Source organism: Phoxinus phoxinus (assembly GCF_949152265.1).
Source record: "Phoxinus phoxinus genome assembly, chromosome: 1".
Lineage (NCBI taxonomy): Eukaryota > Metazoa > Chordata > Actinopteri > Cypriniformes > Leuciscidae > Phoxinus > Phoxinus phoxinus.
In genome coordinates, this window is record NC_136876.1 from 12,514,778 (window position 1) to 12,542,632 (window position 27,855).

The following is a 27,855-nucleotide window of genomic DNA, read 5'->3' on the forward strand; positions in this document are numbered from 1 at the left end:
TGCAACCAATCAAAACTTATTCATGACTCCCATCATGCATTGCGGTATGAATAAATTATTATCTGAATTTTTTTTAGTAATTTCCTTTCCCTAATTGAATATTCTGTTTGTCACCATTGTTGAGATTCATACACCGATTATTGATGTCTGTGTGTGCCTAAAAGAAAGATTTTGATTTATCAGAACAACTTTTAAGAAATCCTTTAGAATATTTTGAAAATTCTGGATATTATTCGGTAGAATCACAGTGATGTTGTAATTAACAATGTACATTTAAGTCAGATATTAGACTCTAAATGAGTTCAGTGATTAGGCAAAATTATGATTATGTCAAAACATAACCAACACCGCCCAATTAACTTTGCTCTTTGTTCATCTGAGAGTTATAACTCAGATACAACAGCCAAATAAAATCTAAAGTTAATGATTTAAGGGTCAAGAGCCCAACTAAAGCAAACACTGATCACCATAACGGTGTCTTAAAAAAAATGATTTTCTGCTTTGGTGATTCTGCTTGTTAACATCAGGTGTCTTCAATAATGATCAATCATCATTATTATTATACCATTGGATTAACCTTATGTAATTAACTTAAGTTAATTGAAATAAATAATGTTACATAAATCCAACGTAACCTAGTTACGTGGGACCACTTGACATAAAAAAGTTAAGTAAAGCCAACTGTTAACATAAAAAAGTTAATAAAAGCCAACACAGCATTTTTTAGAGTGCACAAACGAAGGGAAATGTCTCCGTTTTTCAAAATAACCATGTACGTGTAAACGGGGCCTCAGACTAGCCAAGTTCAAGAGAGAACGAGAAAGAATGAACACCAGAGGATTAGAGGACGGTAATTTTGCAAATGGAACAGTATTTCTTGATCGTGTCAGTCAGCTCGCTCTGCTACGCCGGTTATTTCTGTATGTATATTTTAGGCAACAATTAAACAAAATATGTTATAAAACAACACTCTGCCTCTTTTTATTTCTATTTAAAAATCTTAAACATATTAATAGCCACACAAATGTGTTAAACTCAACGGAAACGTGTGCGATTGATTATAATGCTTAACACTGCAAAACTAAATCTGATGGAAATGCCACAGTTGGATGGATCAAATGAACGTTAAGTATTTGTAGTTTGTTTAACCAATATTATCACTTAAGCATATCATATTATATTATATAAATATTTTGAAACAAATTTCCATGACTTTTCCAAAACTTACAAACACCCACCCCCATCCCGTATTTTTTTTTATTAATGATCTGCATGATTCACATAGGTCATGATTTTAGGCTGAAATAACCGGGATTAATCTGGACGAATCGCACCCCTGGATTTTCTCCTTCAGTGATTCTGCTTGTTATCATCAGGTGTCTTCAATAATGCTCAATCATCCCTCAATGAATCACTTAATTATCTCATTAACTTTAACACTGCTTCAGTGTTCATCAACACTCATATTTTAACACTTTAACACTCTTGAGTGTGGTCTCACATGTACTCCCAGGAGGGTTAATTTAACACTGGAGTTTTTGCTGTGGATGGCTTCCAAAGTGAATTTTACATAACTAGGAAGATTCATTTTCAATATAGAAATTTACATGACATTTCCATGTTTTTTTAAGGTTGTATTTTTGTGTGTGTGTACCTGCGCCTGCATAGTGAAGAATGGTTTCTCCAGGTTCCCCTTGGCCTCCTTTTCCATCTTCAGCTGCTCCTTCAGGCTGTTCGCCTCGTCCTCCAGCTGCCTCAGGCGTTTTGTCAAGGACAGTTTCTGTTGCATCTCTTCGTGAAGTTCCTCCTGTCAGGATATAAGGGTCAAAAAAATTAATGTCTTTTATCTTCAGTGGATTTCATTTAAGGCTGTGGCTGGAGTCAGTTGTAGTTCTTGTGTTTCTGCTCGTCTCTTTTTCTGTTCTCTTCTTTCCTTCAGTGATTCTGCTTGTTAACAGGCTTATTAATGCTGAGATGACTCCATATTTAATATACACAGATTTATTGGCTCAGATAAGGTCCAGTTCTGGTTAATTACTTTGCTCTTGGCTGACATGTGGCATTGCTATGGTCTGCTTGTGGCCCAGATCTGGCAAACAGGAGTGGTCCGCCCAAGGGCCGTTATTCCACGCTGCATATGGGCCAGATCATCTTTCCACATGTGCCAGATGTGGGCCGGATCTGTGTTATGTCACAATGTTGCTATGTGGGGAGGATCAGATGCAACAAGCTCTGATCAAAAATTCCTGTTCGCTGTGTTACAGTGGGGAGAACAAGTATTTGATACACTGCCAATTTAGCAGATTTTCCGACTAACAAAGCATGTAGAGGTCTGTAATTTTTATCATAGGTACTCTTCAACTGTGAGAGACAGAATCTAAAACAAAAATCCAGAAAAGCATGCCATAAGTATTTGTATTTTTTCTTTAAGAAGCACTCCTGTTCTCCACTCATTACCTGTATTAACTGCACCTGTTTGAACTGGTCACCTGTATAAAAGACACCTGTCTGCCTCGCTGTTACTGCTGCTGCTGTGAGTTTGTTTGCTGCGTCTAAGCCTCGTATTAGCTTCGTATTAATGCTAAATAAACCTAAAATTCTCGCGACAGCAGCATGTGTCCAAATTTTAATCTTAACGGTTCTATTTCATCAAATACGATCTGTAAACAGGGCTTTAAGTGTAAAATACCGAACTTGTCCTTTAAATGAGTCAACCCCACAAGATTACGGTTATAAAACATGAACCTCGTCTGAAACACAAAGGAGGAGGTGTTGCTGTAATTTATAGTAATATTTTCAAAACCACTAAGAAATCTAGTTGTAAATATAATTATTTTGAAGTGTTGGTGCTTAATGTAAAAATATCTAGTGTAAACGATAAATCACGTTTGAAAATTCTGCTGGGTACTGTATACAGGCCACCAGGGCACCATACAGACTTTATCAAAGAATTTGCGGACTTTCTATCAGAATTAGTATTGGCTGCAGATAAAGTACTAATTGTTGGTGACTTTAATATACACATAGATAATGAAAAAGACATTGTCATTTAAAGACATTGTAAACTCAATTGGAGTTAGACAACACGTGTCAGGACCGACTCATTGTCGTAATCATACTCTAGATCTAATACTATCACATGGAATAGATGTTGATGCCGTTGAAATACTGCAGCAGAGCGATGACATCTCAGATCATTATCTAGTCTCGTGTAAATTACATTTAGCCAAGGCTGCAAAGCCGACTCCGTGTTATAAATATGTTAGACCGATCACTTCTGCTAGTAAAGATTGCTTTATCAATAATCTTCCTAATCAGTTTCATCATCTCAGCATCCCGGATAGCTTAGAAAAACTTGATATTGCAACAGAAACTTTTAACTCTCTCTTTTCCAGCACTTTAGACACAGTTGCTCCGCTGCGCTTAAAGAAGATTAAAGAACATAGTCCAACGCCGTGGCACAACGAGCACACTCAGGCCCTTAAGAGAGCAGCCAGAAAAATGGAGCGCAACTGGAAGAAAACAAAACTAGAGGTGTTTCGGATTTCATGGAAGGAGAGCTCGATTGCTTACAGAGAGGCTTTAAAAGCTGCTAGATCTGCTTATTTTTCAACCCTATTAGAAGAAAATAAACATAATCCTAGGTATTTATTTGAAACAGTGGCTAAACTAACGAAAAAGAAAGCTTCAAGCCCAGAAGCTTCCAAGAAACACAGCAGTAATGACTTTATGAACTTCTTCACTTATAAGATCGATAATATCAGGGACAAAATTATAACTATGCAACCGTCTAATACAGTATCGCATCAGGAAGTGCATTGTAGTCTCCCTGAGGGAAAATTTGATTCATTCATTGCTATAGGAGAGGAAGAATTTTGCAAACTCGTCAAATCATCTAAATCGACAACGTGCATGTTAGACCCTATACCAACTAAGCTGCTGAAAGAGATGCTTCCAGATGTCACAGATCCTCTTCTTAATATCATAAATTCATCTTTGTCTCTAGGATACGTACCAAAAACTTTTAAGCTAGCTATGATTAAACCGCTTGTTAAAAAACAGCAACTTGATCCTACAAAACTAGTCAATTACAGGCCGATCTCTAATCTGCCATTTCTGTCAAAGATATTAGAAAAAGCAGTATCCTCACAACTGTGTTTCTTTCTTGAAAGAAATGATATCTGCGAGGATTTTCAGTCCGGATTTAGACCGTACCATAGTACCGAGACAGCTCTCGTTAGAGTCACAAATGATTTGCTCTTATCATCCGATCGTGGTTGTATCTCTCTATTAGTATTACTTGATCTTAGTGCTGCATTTGACACCATTGACCACAACATCCTTTTAAATAGACTCGAACATTATGTTGGCATTAGTGGAATTGCACTAGCATGGTTTAAATCATACTTATCTGACCGTTATCAGTTTGTAGCAGTAAATGAAGAGATGTCTCATCAATCACAAGTTCAGTATGGCGTACCACAAGGCTCAGTACTAGGACCGCTGCTGTTCACTCTGTGCTACCATTAGGAGATATCATTAGGAAACATGGAATTAGCTTTCACTGTTATGCCGACGATACTCAGCTCTATATTTCTTCAAAACCTAACGAAACCTACCAATTCACAAAATTAACGGAATGCATAGCTGATATAAAAAATTGGATGACTAGTAATTTCCTACTACTAAATTCAGAAAAACAGAGATTCTAATTATTGGACAAAAAACTTCCACACGTAATAACCTAGAGTACTGTCTAACACTTGATGGCTGCTCTGTTAAGTCTTCGTCGTCGGTTAGGAACCTGGGTGTGCTCTTTGATACCAATCTTTCATTTGAAAGTCATGTGTCTAGTATCTGTAAAACCGCTTTCTTCCATCTTAAAAATATATCTAAATTACGTCATATGCTCTCAATGAATAATGCAGAACAATTAGTTCATGCGTTTATGACCTCAAGGCTAGATTATTGTAATGCTCTACTGGTTGGTTGCCCTGCACGCTTAATAAACAAACTACAGCTGATCCAAAACGCAGCAGCTCGAGTTCTTACCAGAACCAGGAAGTATGACCATATTAGCCCCATTCTGTCAACACTGCATTGGCTGCCTATTAAACATCGTATACATTTTTAAATATTGCTGATCACTTACAAAGCACTAAATGGTTTAGCTCCGCAGTACTTGAGCGAGCTCTTAACGCATTATAGTCCTTCACGTCTACTGCATAGTTTAGAACACCCGGGACCGGGAACACTTCCCGTAAATCCTGATGTACTTGGTACTTCATAAGAAGGATGGCGTCTACACTAATATTAGTCTCTCTGTCTATCCCGAGGTTTACCGCTGTCCACCGGAACCAGGCCGTATCCAGAGCTGATGAAGGACCAGCGCCAGGACACGACGATGCCGCTGACCTGAAGTGTCAACCAGTCTCTCCTCCTCTCCACTCCGACTTCAACCAACCGGAACTGGACAAATACTCTGATTCATTCTGAACTTCATACACTGTTCACTCATTGGCCAGAGGAGAACTGGCCCCCGACTGAGCCTGGGTTCTCCCAAGGTTTTTTCTCCATTCTGTCACCTGATGGAGTTTTGGTTCCTTGCCGCTGTTGCCTTACCTTCTGGCTTGCTTAGTTGGGGACATTTAATATTCAACAATATTATAGATCTGCAGGTGGACGATGATTAAATTGTTTTTTGTATTATTTTTTAATGTTATCACTGTGAAGCTGCTTTGATACAATCTGTATTGTAAAAAGCGCTATATAAATAAAGGTGACTTGACTTGACCATTGTTGAGATTCATACACTGATTCTTGATGTCTGTGTGTGCCTAAAAGAAAGACTTATTTATTTATCAGAACCATTTAGAAGACATCATTTGGATTAATGTACTGGATCTTTTGATGTAGATTCACTGTGATGCTATAATCATTAATGTTAATTTAAATCAGAGATTAGGCTCTTAAAAAGTTCAGTGATTCAGGTCAAATGATGATTATGTTAAGACATAACCACCAACACCTGATCACCTTTACCTTTTGTCTGTTATAATTCAGTTACAACAGCAAAAACAAAATCTAAAGTTAAATATGTAAGGGTCAACTGGCCAACTAAAGCAAACACTGATCTCCATAATGGTGACTTAAAAATGTAGAATTTCTACTTCAGTGATTCTGCTTGTTAACATCAGGTGTCTTCAATAATGCTCAATCACTCAATTAATCACATAATTATCTCATTAATTTTTACACTCTTGAGTGTTAATTTAACACTCACATTTGAACACTTTACAGTCTTGAGGCTGGAACCAAATACGTTCCTCTAACGTCAAAAAACTGGACATTTTCACATTCCCGGAACCAACACTGAACGTTTGGAGAACGTTCTTATAACAAAAGTCTGTTAGCTGGGAGCAGCGGCAATCCACCTGTCACTCAAGTGGCCACGCCCTTAATTATGCAAAACTTTGAGGCTTAATATAATTTAAACTGAGTTATAAAAAAAAAACTTCTTTGGGACACACAAAAAATGAATTCCTCTTTGTATTTGTCTAAAAGAAGAATGTTATATACACCTAGGATGGCTTTAGGGTGAGTAAATCATTGGCTAATTTCATTTTTGGGTGAACTATCCCTTTAACATCGAATTCGGCTGACGTTAGAACTGATCCGCTTATCTCTAATTGACAGCTGGTTCTGTTGCCAGTAACGACTTGCGTAAGCCTCTACTGGTGCATGCGCAATCATTCTCCTAAATATTGCTTACTTGACTTTACATATGTAACTTTGAAGGAATCTTCAAGCATTTAGATTACATTACTTTTTAATTAAGTAAATGTAACGGAATATATTTTTAAAGTAACCCTCCCAACCTGAAGCTTGTCCTGAAGCTCATCCAGCTGAGTCTTCATCTCTTCCAGCTGTTGCTCCATCGAGCGCTTCGACTTCTCCAGATCGTCCACCTGAGAGAGAAAACCATGAGATTACAACTTTGGTTTTAAATTCTATTTAAAAAAATCATGATTTCATTTTATAATCTTAAAGTGGTTTATAAATAAAGTTTGAAGTGAAGTATTGGAGCTGAGGTGGTGAAGCCTTACGCTCTTGCTCAAGTCATCTTTAGAGGACACCAGGTCCTCTATCTCAGCCTGGAGCAGTTTGTTGCTTTGGTCCAGCTCTTCCTTCAGGTCCGTCAGGGTTTCTAGTTTGCGTTTTAACACTACCACGCGGGTCTCTTTTTCACGAGCTTCCGTCTCTGCGTGGTCTCGTTCCTCTGCGTAACGGGCGGAGATGGCCTTCTCAGCCAGCGTCTGTAAAACAGATAAAAAATGCTACATTTAGCTATTATTGTTGTAGAGTCTTGGTTTTGAGTTGTTTTAGTTTTTTAATTCTTGTTTTGTCTTATTTCAAATCATCTGATTGAGAGCTGCAGTGCAGATGTTAATTCCTGACCTGGACAACTAAGTCAATCTGGTTAGTAATAAGCAGAGGTGGAAAGTCCAGGGGTCAGAAAGTAAAAGTCCTGCCATATGTTTATTCCACCCATGAACTCAGTCAGCTGATTTCACTAATTAGTCTCCTGGCTGAAAAACTGCACTCAAAAAAAAAAATGGTCTAAACATAAGCTTTATGTATTTGAATTGCATAACAAATTTCCATCCATTTGGATTACATAGTTTTAACATAAACAAATTGATAATCTGAATGTGATTCATGTTTTTAAGTCATATATAAATGAAACAGATAAGATTTATGTAATTGTATTAATAAACTGAATGTGATTCATATTTGTCAGTCATATGTAAATTAAATGGATAAGATTTATGTAATCGTATACAGAAAAACGCCCATGTTAAATTAGCACTGCTCAGTGTTCATATGTGTGCACACTACAGAGTTAAAGTACCATTGAAGCAGTGTTGAAGTTAATGAGATAATTAAGAGGTGATTGAACATTAAATATGAACACCTGATGTTAACAAGCAGAATCACTGAAGAACAGAGAAACACAAGAACTACAACTTACTTCAGACACAGCCTTAGATGAAATCAACTATAGATAAAAGAAGACATTAAATATGTGAAGATCTCAGCAGAGGAGGATTAAACAACTCCACAAACAGCATTACCAGCTTCACTTATTACTAACCAGATTTACTTTATTTAATATCCGCTTTAATTAAATCATATTTTGTAAAGTCACCATAATGGTGGATAGCATTTGCTTTAGTTGGGCTCTTGACCCTTAACTCTTAAATATAAAATATTCTTTGGCTGTTATAATTTTGTGTTTGTAAACCACATTTGATGTAGCAAAAAAGCCATGAGAAAGTGATATCAGGTGATGTAGGCTTTTATTTGGTGATGATGTCATCATGCAATTGCCTGGCTCCCTGATCTTATTCTCCGCCTAATGCTTTGATTATATTGGACTTGTGTTTTTAATGTTGGTTTATTCATAATAATTTAATTCTACAGTATATCTAGCAGTATTATTTGTAAAATAATATCCATGTTTTTTTTTTAAATATTTATTTAGTGAACAAAAACTTTTATCTATGGCATCACTTAAATGCACACAGACATCAAAAAAAAGCGTATGAATCTCAACAATGGTGACAATCAAACAAAATATCCAGATAATCAGGGCATGCTGGGAGATATGGGTGAGTTTTGATTGGTGGTACCCAGCATGCACTGCAGCATGTATCATTTCATTGATTGTCACCATTGTTGAGAATCATACACTGATTCTTGATGCCTAAGTAACATCTTAGCAGAAGAAGATTAATGCATTACATGTTTTTAAAATCATTTTTATTATTTAATAAAAAACCTTGCTTTGATGTTGTAAAATCAAATGACTTTTACTCCAAAAAAATATTTAAAATAAAAATCTATGACTAAAGTATTAAACACTGATTAAGATCAGAGATTCAGACAATTACGTGACGATTACTTTGTGTTACATCAGTAAACAGCCAACATCACCTGACCTCACTTTCTCATGGCTTTTTTGCTACAACAAATGTGCTTTACACACACTCATAACAGCCAAAAGAATATTTTATATTTAAGTGTTAAGGGTCAAGAGGCCAACTAAACCAAATGCCATCCACCATCATGGTGACTTTAAAATACAAAATATGATTTCATTAAACCGGATATTAAATAAAGTCAGTCTAGTTAGTAATAAGTGAAGCTGGTAATGCTGTTTGTGGAGTTGTTTAATCCTCCTCTGCTGAGAACTTGAGAGATTTAATGTCTTATTTTATCTATAGTTGATTTCATCTAAGGCTGTGTCTGAAGTCAGTTGTAGTTCTTGTGTTTCTCTGTTCTTCAGTGATTCTGCTTGTTAACAGCAGGTGTTCATATTTAATGCTCAATCACCACTTAATTATCTCATTAACTTCAACACTGATTCAATGGTACTTTAACTCTGTAGTGTGCACACATATGAACACTGAGTAGTGCTAATTTAACATGGGTGTTTTTCTGTATACGATTACATAAATCTTATCCATTTCATTTACATATGACTGACAAATATGAATCACATTCAGTTTATTAATACAATTACATAAATCTTATCTGTTTCATTTATATATGACTTAAAAATATGAATCACATCCAGATTATTAATTTGTTTATGTTAAAACTATGTAATCCAAATGGATGGAAATTTGTTATGCAATTCAAATACATAAATTCAAATTTTTTTTCGAGTGCAGTTTTTCAGCCAGGAGATAGAACTAATTAGTGAAATCAGCTGACTGAGTTCATGGGTGGAATAAACATATGGCAGGACTTTTACTTTCTGACCCCTGGACTTTCCACCTCTGGTAATAAGTGAAGCTGGTAATGCTGTTTTTCGAGTTGTTTAATCAGATCTTGAGAGAGTTAATGTCTTCTTTTATCTTTAGTTCATCTAAGGCTGTGGCTGAAGAAAGTTGTAGTTTGTGTTCTTATTACTCTTTCGAAAGATGAGTGAAAGAATGTTTCAGGAACATAACACTAACCTTTAGAGAACATTATATTAACATTCAGGAAACTGGAGATGCTTATGTTCTTGGAATGTTAGAAACGTTCCTAGAATGTTGAATTTTAAATCAAAATGAAGTTGAAAGAACGTTTGAGGAACATTATACCCAGATAGCATTGTTTCGGCCCAGATCCGGCCCACATCTGGCACTTGTGGAATGCGGATCTGGCCCACATGCAGCGTGGAATGATGTAGTGTTAATTTTGTCACCTATTTTTAATTTAGTCTTAGTCTTAGTCTTGTGCCAAATGTCCTTGTTAGTCTTAGTCATATTTAGTCATTCACATATCTTTTTTTGTTAGTCTAGTTTTAGTCGACTAAAAGTCTCATCATTTTAGTCTAGTTTTAGTCAAAAGAGAACATAAGGTATCTTAGTCAAGTTTTAGTCGACTAAAAGTGTTTTCATTTTAGTCAAGTTTTAGTAAAAAAAATAGTATTTTTTTTTAATAACACATTATTACTGAGATTATTTCTGATTAACATTTCAGTATAAAAGTGTTTCACATATCTCAAATATTGGTTAAATGTCAGAACCTGACAAAATACACTTGTTGAATGATTTTTGTTGAATGCAACTGTTAAACATGTCTGATTTTCCATTTCTGAGGAGTCACATTTACAAATGAGGAACCTGTTCTGAAGAGTATTTTATTTTAACCAACACAATTCAAAAGCTGGGGCCCAACAGACGACTGAAGTTACAAAGGCGCGGGAAGACGTTTCAGGTTGGGGTGCACCCCGGTGCTGAGTTTTTTTCATGATGATACTTCATGAGGCACACGCGCGCGGTCTCTTGCTCTCTCTCCGCCGTGCACGCGCTACGCGGTTTGGAGCACAGTCTCTGTCTCGCGGGCGCGCTCGTTCTAGATTCCGGAGATTTTAACTAATTCGTGGGCATCAGTGAGCCGCTATCAATATGCGGGAGACTCCCGGAACTTCCAGGAGGCAATTTTTTTGCAACAGCGCGAGCTCATTCGGAATATTTTAAAGGCGTAACAGCTGATGAAAAAGCAGAGACGATTGTAGACGAAAATGAAGAGAGATTTTATCTTATTTTTTATTTTATGCAAAACATTTTCGTCTCGTCTTTTTTCGTCAACAATAATGCATGTTAATTTAGTCTCAGTCAGCGTTTTTGAACAGTAGTGCAGTCTCGTCATCGTCTCGTCTTAGTAAAAAAAAACTCGTCTCGTCTGACGAAATTAACACTAGAATGATGGCACTTGAGTGGACCGCTCCTGTTTGCCAGATCTGGGCCACAAGCAGACCATAGCAATGCCACATGTCAGCCAAGAGCAAAGAAATAAACCAGAACAGGACCTTATCTGAGCCACAAAGTTTGTGCGTGCGTGCGTGCGTGTGCGTGTGTGTGTACCTGTGCTTGCATGGTGCTGAGTTGTATCTCCAGGTTCCTCTTGGCCTCCTCTTCCAGCTGCTCCTTCAGGCTGTTCTGCTCAGCCTCCAGCTGCCTCAGGCGTGTTTTCAGGAACAGTTTCTGCCGCGTCTCCTCGTCAAGTACCTCCTGTGAGGATCAGGGTTCAGAGAGTGAGTGAGAGCCAAACACCTGCAGAAATCACATAATGCAGTCGCTGCTCTGTACCTTCAATGCCTTGATGGACTTCTTTTTGGCTTCACTCAGAAGATCGTTCAAGTTATCCAGCTCCACCTGAAGTGGGAAACAACCATCAACATCGCACAAACACCTTCATACATCTCCATTCATAATGAAAATTGATCAATTAATTACAATAATTGTTTTCGGTCAGTAATTTGAGTGGGAGTATCAGATGCATCAAGCTCTGATCAAAAATTCCTGTTCGCTGTGTTTTATTTGGATGTTTGGATTACGGGTAACTTTCTCTGTGTTCGGGTCTGACTGTAATCATAATGCAAAAACTGACACAAATAAAATCTAAGGTTTTTTTATTTAGTAGCAATTTAATTTATATATTGCCTCCCATGAATTACATTTTACTCATTTTGAACGTGGTGCATTAGGTAAATATACACACACACACACAAAAAAAGGTTTATAATTTAGAGGTGAATATTGTCTAATACTAATGAGTATTAGTATAATACTCCAATTATTTATACCCCCCCCCCCCCCCCCCCCAAAAAAAACATTTTTTTTAGATTTTTTTTGATAGCTCCAGAAACTAGATAATTTAATGAAAAGAAAATTATTACATAAATATTGTCTCTTGTCATTTTGACCATAAATAATACAAATGCGATTCCTAAACTATAATGTAAGTTTAAACAGGATACTAAACAGATATTTTTCTGCATTTTATTTGGATTTAAACATCATTAAAGTGTTAAAAATATTAGTGTAAGTCATCAAACACTATGCCCACTGGATTTCTATTATGTAACCAGTTGCTTGTGATACTGGATAAGGACTTCTAAAAGTAGTTCTAAAAGTCTTCTAAAAGTAGGCTGTAGTAATTTTATAGAGCTGTCACTCGGAGCAATTTTTAAGCAGATTAAAGATTTTATCTGAACATAAGCAAAACACTTTATTCACTATTATGAAGTATTTAATAAACAAACAAGCAAAGAACTGTGTAAAATGTTGCGATTGACGGGTATAAATTTAGTGTTGTTCTCTGCAGTTGACACACCTGCACTTTGTCAACTGTCTCGGCCTGTTCGATGCGCTGTCTCTCGCTCTCTGCGTGATTGACCTGCAGCTCCTGAAGCTGAATCTCAGCCTTCTTCCTGCAACACACCTGCAGAAATCCCATAATGCCACAGCAGTTGATGCACCGCACATCCTGCAGCTGTGACTCCAGAACAGAGCAGTCCTGCGACGTCTTGACCGACTTCTTTTCGGCTTCACTCAGAAGACCTTTTTTGTTATCCAGCACCACCTGAAGTGGGAAACAAACATCAACATCACACAAAGATCTTCATTACATCTCCATTCATAATGAAAATTGATCAATTAATTACAATAATTGTTTTCGGTCAGTAATTTGAGTGGGAGTATCCCAGCTAACAGACTTTTGTTATAAGAACGTTCTCCAAACATTCAGTGTTGGTTCCTGGAATGTTAAAATGTCCAGTTTTCTTGACGTTAGAGGAACGTGTTTTAAAAGGTAAAACTCCAGTGTTATAAATTAACTCTCCTGTGAGTTTGTTTGGTTCCAGCCTCAAGAGTGTAAAGTGTTAAAATATGAGTGTTAAATTAACACTCAAGAGTGTAAAAGTTAATGAGATAATTATGTGATTAATTGAGTGATGATTGAGGATTATTGAAGACACCTGATGTTAACAAGCAGAATCACTGAAGGAGAAAATCAATCAAATTGTAAGTCACCATTATGGAGATCAGTGTTTACTTTAGTTGGCCAGTTGACCCTTACAAGTTAAACTTTAGATTTTGTTATGCTGTTGTAACTGAGTTATAACAAACAGATGGACAAAAAAAAAGGTGATCAAGTGATGGTGGTCGTGTCTTAACATAATAATCATTTGACCTCATTTAGAGCCTAATCTCTGATTTAGATTAATATTATTGATTATAGAATCACAGTGAATCTACATCATAAGATCCATTGACGATATACATTTATCCAAAAGATTTGTTATAAAAAATATTCTGATAAATAAATAAAAAATCTTTCTCTTAGGCTCACACAGACATCAATAATCAGTGTATGTATCTTAACAATGGTGACAAAAATAATATTCAATTAGGAAATGGAAATTACTAACACAATTCAGAGAATAATTTATTCATACAGCAATGCATGATGGGAGCCAATGGATGAGTTTTGATTGGTGGTACCCAGAATGCACATGCTTTATTATTGTCACCATTGTTGAGATTCATATGCTGATTATTGATGTCAAGTGTGTTTAAACAAATAAACTGGTTCAAAGTCTGTTTAGTTTTTTTATCAGAACAACTATTAGTTAAAATTATTTTTGATTGTACAGAAAAGCTGAAAACCATATGCTGTAGAATTAGAGGGCTACTTTAATCAACAATGTATCTATAGGTTTAGTGACTCAGGTCAAATGATGAATATTTTCCATCCAACATCACCTGATCACATTATCTCTTTGTTTATCCAGCTGTCGTAACTCATACAGCAGCCAAACAAAATTTAAAGTTAGTAGTTTAAGGGTCAAGAGCCCAACTAAAGCAAACACTGATCTCCATAATGGTGACTTAACAATTATATGTTCTCCTTTTGGTGATTCTGCTTGTTAACATCAGGTGTCTTCAATAATGCTCATTCATCACTCAATTAATAACTTAATTATCTCATTAAGTTTAATACTCTTCAGTGTTAATTTAACACTCATATTTTAACACTTTACACTATTCAGGCTGGAGCCAAATAAACTCCAATCCATGGAGTCCAAAGTCCATTTAACACTGGAGTTTTTTCTGTGTACCTTTTAAAACACGTTCCTCTAACGTCAAGAAAACTGGACATTTTCACATTCCCGGAACCAACACTGAACGTTTGGAGAACGTTCTTATAACAAAAGTCTGTTAGCTGGGTATCAGATGCATCAAGCTCTGATAAAAAATTCCTGTTCGCTGTGTTTTATTTGGATGTTTGGCTTACGGGTAACTTTCTCTGTGTTCTGGTTTGACTTTAATAGTGCAAAAACTGACATAAATAAAATCTAAACATTGGACTGTGTAAAATGTTGTGAATGACGAATCTGGAAATATCTGCGGGGGTGGTTTTGCGGGTATAAATTTAGTGTTGTTCTCTGCAGTTGACACACCTGCACTTTGGCAACGGTCTCGGACAGTTCGGTGTACTGTCTCTCGCTCTCTGCGTGATTGAACTGCAGCTCCTGAAGCTGAATCTCAGCCTGTTTCAAGTGCTTTTCAAACTCCCCTTTGTCCTGCATGACTGTCTGCAGCTCAAACTGAAGCTTGTTGTTCTCCGACTCCAGAACTTGTTTAAAGCCCTGATCTTGTTTCTGCGACATCTCTGTCACCAAGGTGCTCTTGAACTTTAGCCCCTTCCTCCAGAGACTTCTTCAGCTCAGTTTCATGCTTCAGACTTGAAAGAACAAAAAAAAACATTATTCTAGGCCTATACAGTATAAATTATTCACCTGGGGGTTTTGCTGTGCTTTTGAGTTATAGGATTTTTGTGTAAAATACAGCTGTCATAATTATTCAATCAACCCCTATTCAACACTGCTGTTTTTAAATTGTTTACTTGTATGGTATGGTACAAAATTGTGTTAAAACACAATCAAGCCTTTGAAAGCTCTAACAAAAATTAGCTTGTGCTGTGACACATACATACATTTAGCTAATTTGTGGGCTAAAGTTGAGTAGAAATAATCGAAAATCGATTCCAATTCTGCAATTGAATACATGAGATCAGGAATTTAATAATTGAATGTAGCTCTTAAAGTGACAGCAGCCTAATATATTGCTGCTGCCACCTGTATAATAACACTAATCAAACAAAAGACAAAGAGAAAATTCACTTGCTGTTCTTGACTGAATAACTTTTGTAACTATATTTGAATAGGCCCAGATTGCAGTGTAAAAATTAAAACATATATTTTATTTATTAATTAATAAAAATGAGGCAACAGATTACAAGCAATATTATTAATTAAATTTAACAAATTAGAATTGAGTAATAATTAATCAAATTAATTCCTTAAATGTTAACCATTTAAAATGAGTAAAAATTACAAACTATGTGTTATTGCCAACATTGAAGACACCTGATGTTAACAAGCAGAATCACTGAAGGAGAAAACCATAATTAAAGTCACCATTATGGAGATGAGTGTGTGTTTTAGTTGGGCTCTTCACCCTTAAATTATTAACTTTAAGTTTTGTTTGGCTGCTGTACATGAGTTATAACAGCCGGATTGAACAAATAGAAAAGATGATCTGATGGTGTTGGTTGTGTTTTAACATAATCATTATTTCACAATCATTTACCCTGAATCATTGAACTCATATAGAGTCCAATTTATAAGTTAGGTTTATTTTATCAACTATAGCAGAACTGGCCTTGTACAACATAATATTACTTTTACAATGTAATCCAAATAATTTCTAAAAAGTTTCACTTGCTCAAAAAAGAGACACACAGACATCAATAATCAGCCTGTGAATCTCAACAATGGTGACATTTATAAAGCATGTTGCAGTGCATTCTGGGTTGCACCAATCAAAACTCATTCACGGCTCCCATCATGCATTGCTGCATGAATAAATAATGAGCTTATGATCAGAGGTGATCTGTTTGTCACCATTGCTGAGATTCATACGCTAAATCTTGATGTCTGTGTGTGCCTAAATAAAAATTTGTAGATATATTTTTTTAATATTTTTATTTATTGATTTGATTGTTTTAATTTAATTGAAAAGGCTAAAAAATATCATGCAGCTAAAATTATTAAAATAAACCTAACTCATAAATTAGACTCTATATGAGTTCAGTGATTCAGGTTAAATGATTGTGAATAATGATTATGTTAAAACACAACCAACACCATCAGATCACCTTTTCGATTTGTTCATCTGGCTGTTATAACTCATATACATCAGCCATACAAAACTTGAAGTTAATAGTTTAAGGGTCAAGAGCCCAACTAAAACACACACTGATCTCCATAATGGTGACTTTAAATATGGTTTTCTCCTTCAGTGATTCTGCTTGTTAACATCAGGTGTTTTCAATGTTGGCAATAACATATATTTTGTAATTTTTCCTCATTTTAAATGGTTAACATTTAATGAATTAATTTGATTAATAATTACTCAATTCTAGTTTGTTAAATTTAATTAATAATATTGCTTGTGATCTGTTGCCTCATTTTTATTAATTAGATATAAATAAAATCTATGTTTTCATTTTTACAGTGTAGAGAGAAGCTTCTAAGCACTTACAGGTAGCGTTTATTGGAGGTATATATTGGCAAAGAATAAAAGATTCTGCACAAAATTTTACTTTTGTGGGTTGAATAATTTTGTACATTGTAGAGCCAATTTGACTCTTTTTAAAAAAAAAAATCATCAACTTTATGTTCTCAGAATCACTTAAATGTGCATTAATAAACTTTGTTGAATTGCCTTTGTTGAATTGTTTACATAAAATGTTGTTCTCAGAAGCAAAATGTCGCAATATCGAATAGGTTGTGCGATTATTCTCTAAAATAAAATCTCCATGTTTTTGGTGCTGATGCGGTGGTTCATGTAACCAGAGGATGATGCTGCAAATAACGCGCATAACAGCTGTCACAAAGAACCGGCAAAAGTAATGATTATGAATGTCAAACATAGCAAGAAGACATTTTTATTGTTTATTAACAAACTAGTGTTTTCTTTGTAAGTGTCGGCTGCAAAGATGAAGTTGACGATGCTGATTTGTCATTTTAAATCGAGGTCCTGACTCGGCCCTTACCAATCATGGCCTCCTAATAATCCCCATCCATTGAATTGGTTCTATCACTCTCTCTCCTCTCTCCACTATAGCTGGTGTGTGGTGAGCAGCGAGCTCACTGGCGCTGTTATACTGTGGCTGCCGTCCCATCATCCAAGTGGATGCTGCACACTGGTGGTGGTTGAGGAGAGACCCCGACATGATTGTAAAGCGCTTTGGGTGTACAGTAGTACATATGAAAGCGCTATATAAATGCCCCATTAATTCATTTATTCATTCAAAGGAAATATTAAAGTTAATCTAGGTGATAGATGCATGCGCATTTGTTGTAATGTGTTATCTGGTGTGTAACTTTCAGTACTCAACCTAAAAAAAAATTTAATGTAACTTTTTTTATATTTAATTTTGTTTCAGTTAACTTTTATTTTTCTCCATTAACAAATCATTTTTGATAGCTTTAGTTAACAGTACTAACTCTTTAATGCTAAAGTCCCTGTTTATTAGGGCTCTGTTTATCACTCGCTCCTACGAGTCTACATCCCTACCAGAAGCCTGCGATCGGTCAATGAGCGACGGCTTGTGGTACCATCACAGAGAGCCACAAAATCACTCTCCAGAACATTCTCATTCACGGTTCCTTGCTGGTGGAATGATCTCCCTATACCCTCGTCCGGAATGCAGAATCCCTAACTACATTCAAAAGACAACTGGAAACTCATCTAAAAAAAAAAAAAACTAAAAAAAACCTTTTCCTTTAATCCTCCCTTGTCTGTCTTATGCTACTCTGAGCGATGCCTGAACTTTGTATTTTGAGCACTTCTTGCGTTATTTTTGCCTCTTCACGATGACTCGCTTGCTGTTGTCCTCAGTTGTAAGTCGCTTTGGATAAAAGCATCTGCTAAATGACTAAATGTAAATGTAAATGTAAAGCTGCTTTGAAAGAAAATGTAATGTGAGAAATACTATAGAAATAAATGTGAATTGAATTGACCAACATACACAGAAAACACTCCAGTGTTAAATTAACACTCCTGGGAGTTTATATGAGTCCAGACTCAAGAGTGTAAAGTGTTAAAATATGAGTGTTAAATGAACACTCAAGAGTGTTAAAGTTAATGAGATAATTAAGTTATTAATTGAGTGATGATTGAGCATTAGTGATGAACACCTGATGTTAACAAGCAGAATCACAGAAGGAGAAAATCACAAATTGTAAGCCACCATTATGGAGATCAGTGTTTGCTTTAGTTGGGCTCTTGACCCTTATATTATTTACTTAAAAATCTGTGTGCCTGCTGTTATTTATTTATAACAGACAGATGAACAAAGAAAAAAAGTGATCTGTTGGCTATGTTATGACAATCATAATATGAACTTGATCACTGAACCCCTATTTCTGATTAAAATTTCTGTTGTTTATTACAGCATAACTGTGATTCTACATAAATATCCAGCATTTTTGATAAATAAATATTGAAGAATTTATTTTAAAGTTGTTTTGAAAAAAGAAATCTTTATTTTAGGCACACACAGACATGAAGATTCAGTCTATGCATCTCAACAATGGTGACAAGCAAAATATTCAATTAGGAAAATTAAATTACTTCATATAATTTGTTCATTCCGCAATGCATGATGGGAGCCATTAATGAGTTGATTGGTGGCAGCCGCTGCAACATGCTTTATTATTGTCACCATGGTTGAGATTCACAGGCTGATTATTGATGTCTGTGTTTCTAAATAACATATTTAAAAGTCTCTTGATCAGAACAATGTTTATTAACTATTTTGGATTATATTAAAAATACTGAAAATCATACACTTTAGTATCATAGAGCTGCTGTATAAACAAGTTAAACCAAACTATGTAAACAAGTTTTGTTTATTTCAGATCACAATATGATTGTCAAAACATGACCAACACATCAGATCACATTTTCTCTTTGTTCATCTGACTGTTATTAATCAGAAAACGCAGACAAGCAAAATCTAAAGTTAATAAAATAAGGGTCAAGAGGCCAACTAAAACACACACTGATATCCATAATGGTGACTTACAATTTGTGATTTTCTCCTTCAGTGATTCTGCTTGTTAACATCAGGTGTCTTCAATAATGCTCAATCATCACTCAACTAATCACTTAATAATCTCATTAACTTTAACACTCTTGAGTGTTCATTTAACACTCATATTTGAACACTTTACACTCTTGAGTGCGGACTCATATACACTCCCAGGAGTGTTAATTTAACACTGGAGTTTTTGCTGTGTAGCAATGCCCATGCAGCCACTCTACAAAGTCCAGAGCGACCACTCAGCTATACATCCCTCCCTATAAACCAACTTCCTCTGACTAGCAATTACAATTAGTAAATAATTTTGTCATTGAATAGTTTATATGTACAATTTTACGTATTGTGTAAAAAAAAAAAAATTCCCTATACGTCTCATTAACTGTCATTAAACTGTATAATTTAAACCACTGAAAAACCCAACAGCGATGGGGCATAGTCGTCGTAACGTGTGTCATAATGCTCACTTGCGGGCGACGTATCCACGACAGCAGGCCTGGAAAGTGATGATGACGTCAGTGATCTTCATGTCTCGCTGTTCTTCGAGGTAAGCCATAACTCCAGCACGGAAAAACACCTTGCTCTCTCCTATCTGGTACAGATTGGGATCCAGCTCCAGGGCTTTTATCTGAGACACAGATGAGGAGCTCATGATCAAACTCCAGCTGAAACAACGGATATCACTGTGAAGCTTTATTTAAGATTACCATCAGCACACAAGCCTGTTTGCCATCCATGAAGCCTTTGGGAATGGCGTTGAGAGTGAGGATTTCATACCTGCACAAAAATGCAAACCATCAGATTGAAACAAACAATTAATCTTAACAGATGCTAATATCATTTGTTGTGAAGAACTCGCTAATTTATTCACTCCCAGAAAACCAAAACACCATAAGAAGCACCAAACATTGCTGTCGTTCATCCGATACCTCTTTCTGAACTCCTGGAAGACAATGCGGTTGGGGAATCCCTGTTTGCAGATTCGGATGCCCTCCAGCACACCGTTACACCGGAGCTGATCCAGAACTAGGAGAGGGTCCAGCATATCAGCCTGAGACGGACAGAGATGCAGATGCTTCAGATCAATTCAGGGCAAACAGCTTTATTATGTGATATAAATCTGATTGTATTCAGCTGAAAGAAAGTCATATACACCTGTCTTGAGGATGAGTAAATTATGGGATAATTTTCATTTTGTGATCTATCCATTTAATAGGGACAATGCACATTAATGAACATCAGGATAAAAAAACTAAATGTTAACATGCTGGATTATAGCTAGGCTAAATTTCTAATTTACATCTGCACATCCATTCTGCCACTGAATGCGCAACAGTTCATACCTTTTTCTGGCGGTTGGGAATGATGCATCGGACGAAGTTGGGGTTGGTGTTTCTGAGCATGGCCATGAGTTTGGACAGCTGCTCCTTATGGAGCTGTCCGACTGTGCGGAACATTCCCTTGCGGGTTTTCAAGGTAGCCGTCATCCTGGCTACATTATCCAGACCCATGTCATGGTCCACTAAGAGACAGACAGAGACAGAGACAGAGAATATCAATGTTCTGTAAACGCATTCCCTTTGTCATTCGTTGTGTCGAATGAGAGACAGCTAGCAGGGAACGTTCTCAGAACTTTGGCTAACATTCCTTACAAGTTTGATTAATGTTTAAAATAAAACATTTGAATGTAATGTTCAAAGAATGTTTTAAGGATGTTTTCTCATTTCAAATAATGTTCCTATAGGGTTAAATATGAACTAAGATATAATGTGTTAACTCAATGAAACATTGGCACAATGTTCCATAATAACAAAGGAGGAACATTATCAAACCAACGTTCGGCCAACAGGAATATCTGGACCACAGCCAATCAGAGGCAAAGACCTGCTCCATCTCTGTCTCTGATTGGTTTTGACCACGATATGATCCAATCATGAGTGTGAGTTCCGTCAAAGGAGAACAAGTTCGTGGAGAGGCAGCGGATGCGAGGACGTTAGGTGCGCCGGTGTGACCTAGGAAAAAATTTTAGTCACACCCTTACAAATTTTGGTCGCACTCTAGAGCCCTGCTAGAATGTTGAATTTTAAATCAAAATTAAGTTGAAAGAACGTTTGAGGTACATTATAACTGAAATTCTTTACGTTCCCAAAACCAAAACACATTTGGAGAACGTTCTTATAACAAATTTCTGTTAACTGGGTTGGACCCCAAAGCCTGTGTTTGTATATGTCATGGAAATTAATCAAATTATAAAATTTCATGTGGATTTTTATAATTATGCCAATTTATATACTTTTTACTCACTATTTTTAGCCAAAAAAATTACTGCTTAACCAGTAAATCAGGAAAGACTTGAAAAGTCAAGTAAATTCACTGATTCAAAAGCACTGGATCCCTCAAGAACATAAAGCTCTTCTGGAACTTCTGGAAGGCTGACATTTTTATATATGTATTTTTGGTAAATTGCACTGATAGGGTGAACCCTGGTTACCCATTTCTACTCAAATTGCAGAGAAAAGGCACCCAGAATGTAAATAATTTTTTTCAGTTTACAAGCCTTCCTGAGAGCTACAGAGACGCATTTTTTTCATCATTCATATTTTTTCTACATGACCTGCTGCATTAATATGGATTTAAGAGCTGATCGAAGCAACTCACCGTCCTTCCACAACTCTGAAACAAACTCGACAGTAGATTGGTTCAGGAGAGTGGCCACTTCATCGTTCAGAGGGTCCATGTTTTTCACTAGCCACTCGTCTGCATTATATTCCACCTGAGAAACACAGTTATAGACATTTAGCAATCCCAAAGGAAATCTGAAATCCCACAACAGTGCATCTGTGGAGCAGACAAAGACCTTTCCAGCATAATGGCTGATGCAGAAATGGGTCTCGTCCTTCAGTTTCTTGGGTTTATGTACCCGCAGGACCTTCTCCACAAAGCTCTTGCTCGTAGCTTTCGGCAAAAGGCACTCTTCGTCCAAGAGAGCAAATATTCCAGGAGGATTCATCTGGATAAGGGAATACAAACTCCAAATCAGAATGTCACAACTGATTTTTGTCAGTTTCTTCATAAAATTAAGATTATTGGTAGTAATGGAAATCATTAGGAATTTTAAAAATGCATCTGATTTTCAACCCAACATTTGGATTCCAATCTCATCAGATTTGGCAAGAAATTCGCTCTTTTAAAGGCCACAGGTCATGTGATCGCTCTAGTAGGCGTGTGATTAGTGGAAAGACGCTCACAGGTTTCTCGATGAGGTCGATGCAGGGCTGCAGGTCAAGGCCGAAGTCAATGAATGTCCACTCGATGTCCTCGCGTTGGTACTCCTCCTGCTCCAAGATGAACATGGTGTGGTTGAACAGCTGCTGGAGCTTCTCGTTAGTGTAGTTAATGCAGAACTGCTCGAACGAGTTCACCTGGGAAAGAGGAAAACAACTACAGTTAATGCTAGGAACTGTGGGTAATCAATCTCACTGTAAGCTTGAAGCAGTAAGGTTTCTGCCATTCCTCAAAGATCTCGAAGCCGGCGATGTCCAGGATGCCGATGAAGGAGGTGCCCTGACGCTTGTTCTTATCCAGAGCTTTGTTGATGCGCATCACCAGCCAGCGAAACATCCTCTCGTACATGGCTTTGGCCAAAGCCTCCACAGTAAACTTGGCCTGCTCCTGCGTCTGGGCCTTCTGCACGTAGTCATGGACCACTTTCATCCGGGGCGAGAGGATGGCGCGCGTGAAATCGGTCACGTTGATGCCCATCAGATGGCACACCTTCTGGGCGGCTGGAGAAGTGAAGGATAAGTTATTTAAAAAATAAAAATGAATAACACTCAACTGGCTAGGGCTGGGCGATATATCGCATGACATTGTTAGGCGCATCTCATCAGTAAAGCCGGTTCCTTGATTAGTAGTAAATCGCCATCACCTGCTTTCAGATGTAGCGGCATTTACTACACCAGGAGTCCTCAACTCTGGACCGAGAGATCCACTTTCCTGCAGAGTTTATCTCCAACCCTAATCAAACACACCTGAACAAGCTAATCAAGCTCTTCATGATTAATACAACGTTACAGGTACACAACAAAATCCCCAATGTTAAATCAACATTGCTCAAGAACATATTGTCCCAATCTATAGTGTTAAAGTTATTGAGATAATTATATGATTAATTAAGTGATGTTTGAGCATTAGTGATGAACACCTGCTGTTAACAAGCAGAATCACTGAAGAAAAGAGAAACACAAGAACTACAACTGACTTCAGCCACAGCCATAGTTGAAATCAAATGAAGAAAACATTAAATCTGTGAAGATCTCAGCAGAGGAGGATTAAACAACTCCACAAACAGCATTACCAGCTTCACTTATTAGTTATTACTAACCAGACTGACTTTATTTTTGTCACAAGTCTACGGAATTGATTGTTGAGAGTTGATATTTAAGTGATAAAAAAGTATGCTACCATTATGGTGGTCAATGTTTGCTTTAGTTGGTCTCGTGACCCATTGAATTACCAAAGCAAGCATCTTTAAGCATTTGCAATAGTGTTTCATGATAAACACTTGAGCTTTGCTGAACAAAAGGTTCAAAAATACAAATATGCTTTTATGCTTGCAAGACTTTTAAAAGAAACTCATAAAGAGTTATTTGTTAAAGGTCAATTGTTACAAATGTATTATTTTTTTTTGGTTATTGATTCAGATATAGTAAATGTGGGAAAAAAAAGTAATATTAAACAATTGTCAGTGCTAAAAATGCTTCTGAAAGTATACACTTAGACATCAACACTTACCATACAATCCTCAACAGTGGTGACAATAATTATCCATACTGCAGTGCATGCTGGGATTTTTGTCAAATTGTGATACCCAGCATGCATTGCAGCATGAAACTTTTTGTTTATTATCACCATTGTTGAGATTCGTATACAGATTTTTGCGTTATGTGAGTTCGGTAAAAACTGCAGAATAATATCTTGTATGCACTTAACAGTTTTAAAACTCCACACGATAAATGATGTATGCCAAACTTATTTCCCATGCTGTAGTTTCACAGGGTAGACAATGCAAACTCCTCAAATGCATTAATAACAATACATTGATTAGTGACTTTACATTCAATAAGTTCAGTTTCCAATTACATACTATCATATTCTGATTTTACTGCTTTAATAACATTATATACGTGATTGCAAAAACAAATCTATCATATATTGTGACAGGTCAACAGCCCAACTAAAGCAAACACTCATCTCTATAATGGTGGCATTATATTTTTACCAATAAAATATCAACATTTAAACCTCTGTTAATTCTCAAAAATAACTTCTGTAGAAGCATGGCAGAAATCAAATCAATCTGGTTAGTAATAAGTGAAGCTGGTCATGCTGTTTGTGGAGTTGTTAACATCAGGTGTTCATCACTAATGCTCAATCATCTCTTAATTAATCACTTAATTATCTCATTAACTTTAACACTTTTTTAACACTGTAGAATGGGACAATATGTACTTGAGCAATGTTGATTTAACACTGGGGATTTTGTTGTGTACCTGTAATGTTGTAGGCTAGTAATCATGAATACCTTGATTAGCTTGTTCAGGTGTGTTTGATTAGGGTTGGATCTAAACTCTGCAGGAAACTGGATCTCGCGCTCCAGAGTTGAGGATCCATGTACAACACAGAGCCGTAGTTAACTGACAAGCTGAGCCATATCGCATTAATTATCGCAGGCGATACGTCCGCGATACTTATGCGATATTGCTCAGCTTGTCAGTTAACTACGGCTCTGTGTAGTAAATGCCGCTACATCTGATCTGAAAGCAGGTGATGGTGATTTACTACTAATCAAGGAACCGGCTTTACTGACGAGATGTGCCTAATGCGATATATCGCCCAGCCCTACAACTGGCAGTAACAAATGCTACTGGTTTGCCTTCTCTACTACCAGCTCTAAACCGCTTGACCAAGATGATCTACTGGGTTAATCTTGTTCCCACCAGCTGTTAACTAATTGATCATCTCTAGACCAACTAGAAACCATGTACATTCTTCTACTACATTCATGGTGTCAATACTGGTACGGATTATTAACACAAAGCCTGATGGACGTGTTTGTAAAGTCATAATGGTGTGTTTACCTGTGTCATCAGGCATGGAGGCTTGGTCTGAGTGACCCTCCTTCTCAAAGGACAGGTTACCCAGCTGTAGCACAGATGCCATGGCCTTCAACAGACCTGCAGGAGGCGATGCACACAACTGAACAACTTCGAAAATCTCTAATACACAGCATAACACTATCATGTCAATGACGTTATATATGTACCAATCTGATCTTTCTCGGAGAAGCCCATGATATCCATGGCCTTCATGGTCTCCAGGTACATGTCTTGGTCCTGCTGTCCCAGAATCGCCACGTTTCCATTGGACAGGAACTGGTATTCATTGTAGCTCTCCAGATACAGTTCGGCTGAAATTGGTCCAATAATTGACATTCATTCATAAACACAAGAGCCTCATCCTACTATTATTATTTTAGTGGTTTTTAAACTCAAACTAGTTCAACAATCGTGTATTAAATCAGTGAAGAGTGACACTCACAGCGTAGTTTGACTTCTGCACCGGTGAGCATGTAGTAGAACATGTGGAAGTTCCTCTCTTCTTTAGCTTGTCGAATCACACGAGACATTTCCAATAGATCTGACGGTCAGAGTCAAGGACACACAAAAGCACACGAATACTCACACAAAGGCCTTTCACAGTCTGCTTAAAGCCCAAAGTATACTTCGTAGTCTGTGCACTCCATCTTCTAGTCAGCAGAATAATTGCGCATGTGTAACTGATTTAAGTGCTTGAAAACAAAAGTCCAATAGATAGTGCGCACATTTTGAACATGTCTTATCACACTCACGACCAAGGAGTATACTTTGAAAGGCTCGTGCAGATGTGCACTCAACTGTGGCCGAGACAGGCCAAATGTGTACTTCATTTTCTGCATTCTGCCATGTCTTGTTTAATCTGAGATGTCCATCCAAAACACCATCCAATGCTGTTTGTGGAGTTGTTTAATCCTCCTCTGCTGAGATCTTGAGAGATTTAATGTCGTCTTTTATCTTTAGCGGATTTCATCTAAGGCTGAGTCAGTTGTTCCTCCTCAGTATTTTGTTCCAATCACCTGGATTTGCTAATTAGCAGTTTTTCAGTCAGGAGATAGAAATCAGCTGACTGAGTTCATGGGTGGAATAAACATATGGCAGGACTTCTACTTTCTGACCCCTGGACTATAGTACACCTCTGGTTGTAGTTGTTGTATCTCCCTTTTTCTGTTCTTTTTTCTCTTTCCTTCAGTGATTCTGCTTATTAACATCAGGAGTCACCACTACCGGTCAATCGTCACTTAATTATCTCATTAACATCAACATTGCTTCCAGTGTTAATTTTAAAACCCTGTAGTGTGGACACATGTACACCGATGGGTGTTAATTTAACACTGGGGATCTATGACCCCTGGTAGGTATTCCAGAAAGCAGGTTATGTGACATACCCGGGTATTTTTAAGGGTAAGTAAGCGGATAACCTCAACTTTCGGTTCCAAAAACGGAGGTAAATTTCAGGTTATGTAAGTAGCCATAGCAACTTACTCTCTGAACATAACCTGTTCTGGAGAAAACATCTGCAATCATATAATTTACATCAGGGATAGGCAACTCCGGTCCTGGAGGGCCACTGTCCTGCAGAGTTTAGCTTCAGCCCTGATAACAACTCACCTGCCAGTATCTATCTAGTAATCCTGACAACATTGATTGCCTTGTCCAGGTGTGTTTAATTAGGGTTGGAGCTAAACTCTGCAGACCAGTGGCCCTCCAGGACCGGAGTTGCCTATCCCTGATTTACAATAAGATCTTTTGATGAAAGGGATTGAATTTTCAGCAACCCGAGGTTTATCATTTGTTCATCTGTATTATATCCATTTTTTATTTGTTGAACATCAAATGCGTTTTATCGTTTTACCCTCAAATACGTTTGGGAGTTTTTTGAAGGGCAACAGCGTATCACTTCCGGTGTGAGTGAGAACAGTCTGCTACAGTGGTGTTTTAGACAGCCAGCCATTGAGTGACGACAATCTGCAACGGCTGTGTTTTGTCCTATGCCGTCTCACAGTCACCCAGCTGCCATGCTGCACGGGCTCTACATCCGGATCCAAACTATGTACAGAGTTCAGCTAGTCGCATCCAAAGCAGTATCTAAAGCCCTTGTATTCTTACTGTCCTCGATTAAAGTTTGGATGCGTGTCTCTAGTTCTGAAATCTTCTCCGTCAGCCTGTCTATTTCCCTGCATTT

The 27,855-nt window shown here is 37.1% G+C and overlaps 2 protein-coding genes across 2 annotated transcripts in view; both read right to left on the reverse strand.

The window, feature by feature from the left end:
• The window catches only part of atg4db (autophagy related 4D, cysteine peptidase b), a 95,276-nt gene that overhangs the window by 20,980 nt on the left and 46,441 nt on the right, over window positions 1-27,855 (reverse strand). The gene's annotated exons all lie outside the window — the stretch shown is intronic.
• LOC307001268 (myosin-11-like) lies at window positions 11,439-26,339 on the reverse strand. Its single transcript, XM_079617554.1, has 13 exons — window positions 26,116-26,339; window positions 25,841-25,984; window positions 25,656-25,751; window positions 23,028-23,300; window positions 22,764-22,936; window positions 22,373-22,525; window positions 22,174-22,288; window positions 20,859-21,037; window positions 20,445-20,566; window positions 20,223-20,292; window positions 19,983-20,143; window positions 11,649-11,714; window positions 11,439-11,570 (listed from the first exon to the last, which is right to left on the reverse strand). Exons 1-12 carry the CDS (start codon window positions 26,201-26,203, stop codon window positions 11,696-11,698), a joined length of 1,593 nt encoding a protein of 530 aa, XP_079473680.1. The 5' UTR covers window positions 26,204-26,339; the 3' UTR covers window positions 11,439-11,570; window positions 11,649-11,695.

What these genes read in the sequence shown, in the direction of transcription:
- LOC307001268 (XM_079617554.1), bottom strand. Translation starts at nt 26,203, where the DNA reads ATGTCTCGTGTGATTCGACAAGCTAAAGAAGAGAGGAACTTCCACATG. An exon ending in TTCCCAACCGCCAGAAAAAG is followed by an intron (nt 20,567 to 20,858) that starts GTATGAACTGTT and finishes TGTCCGTCTCAG; the next exon opens with GCTGATATGCTGGACCCTCT. An exon ending in AACAGGCTTGTGTGCTGATG is followed by an intron (nt 20,144 to 20,222) that starts GTAATCTTAAAT and finishes TCTGTGTCTCAG; the next exon opens with ATAAAAGCCCTGGAGCTGGA.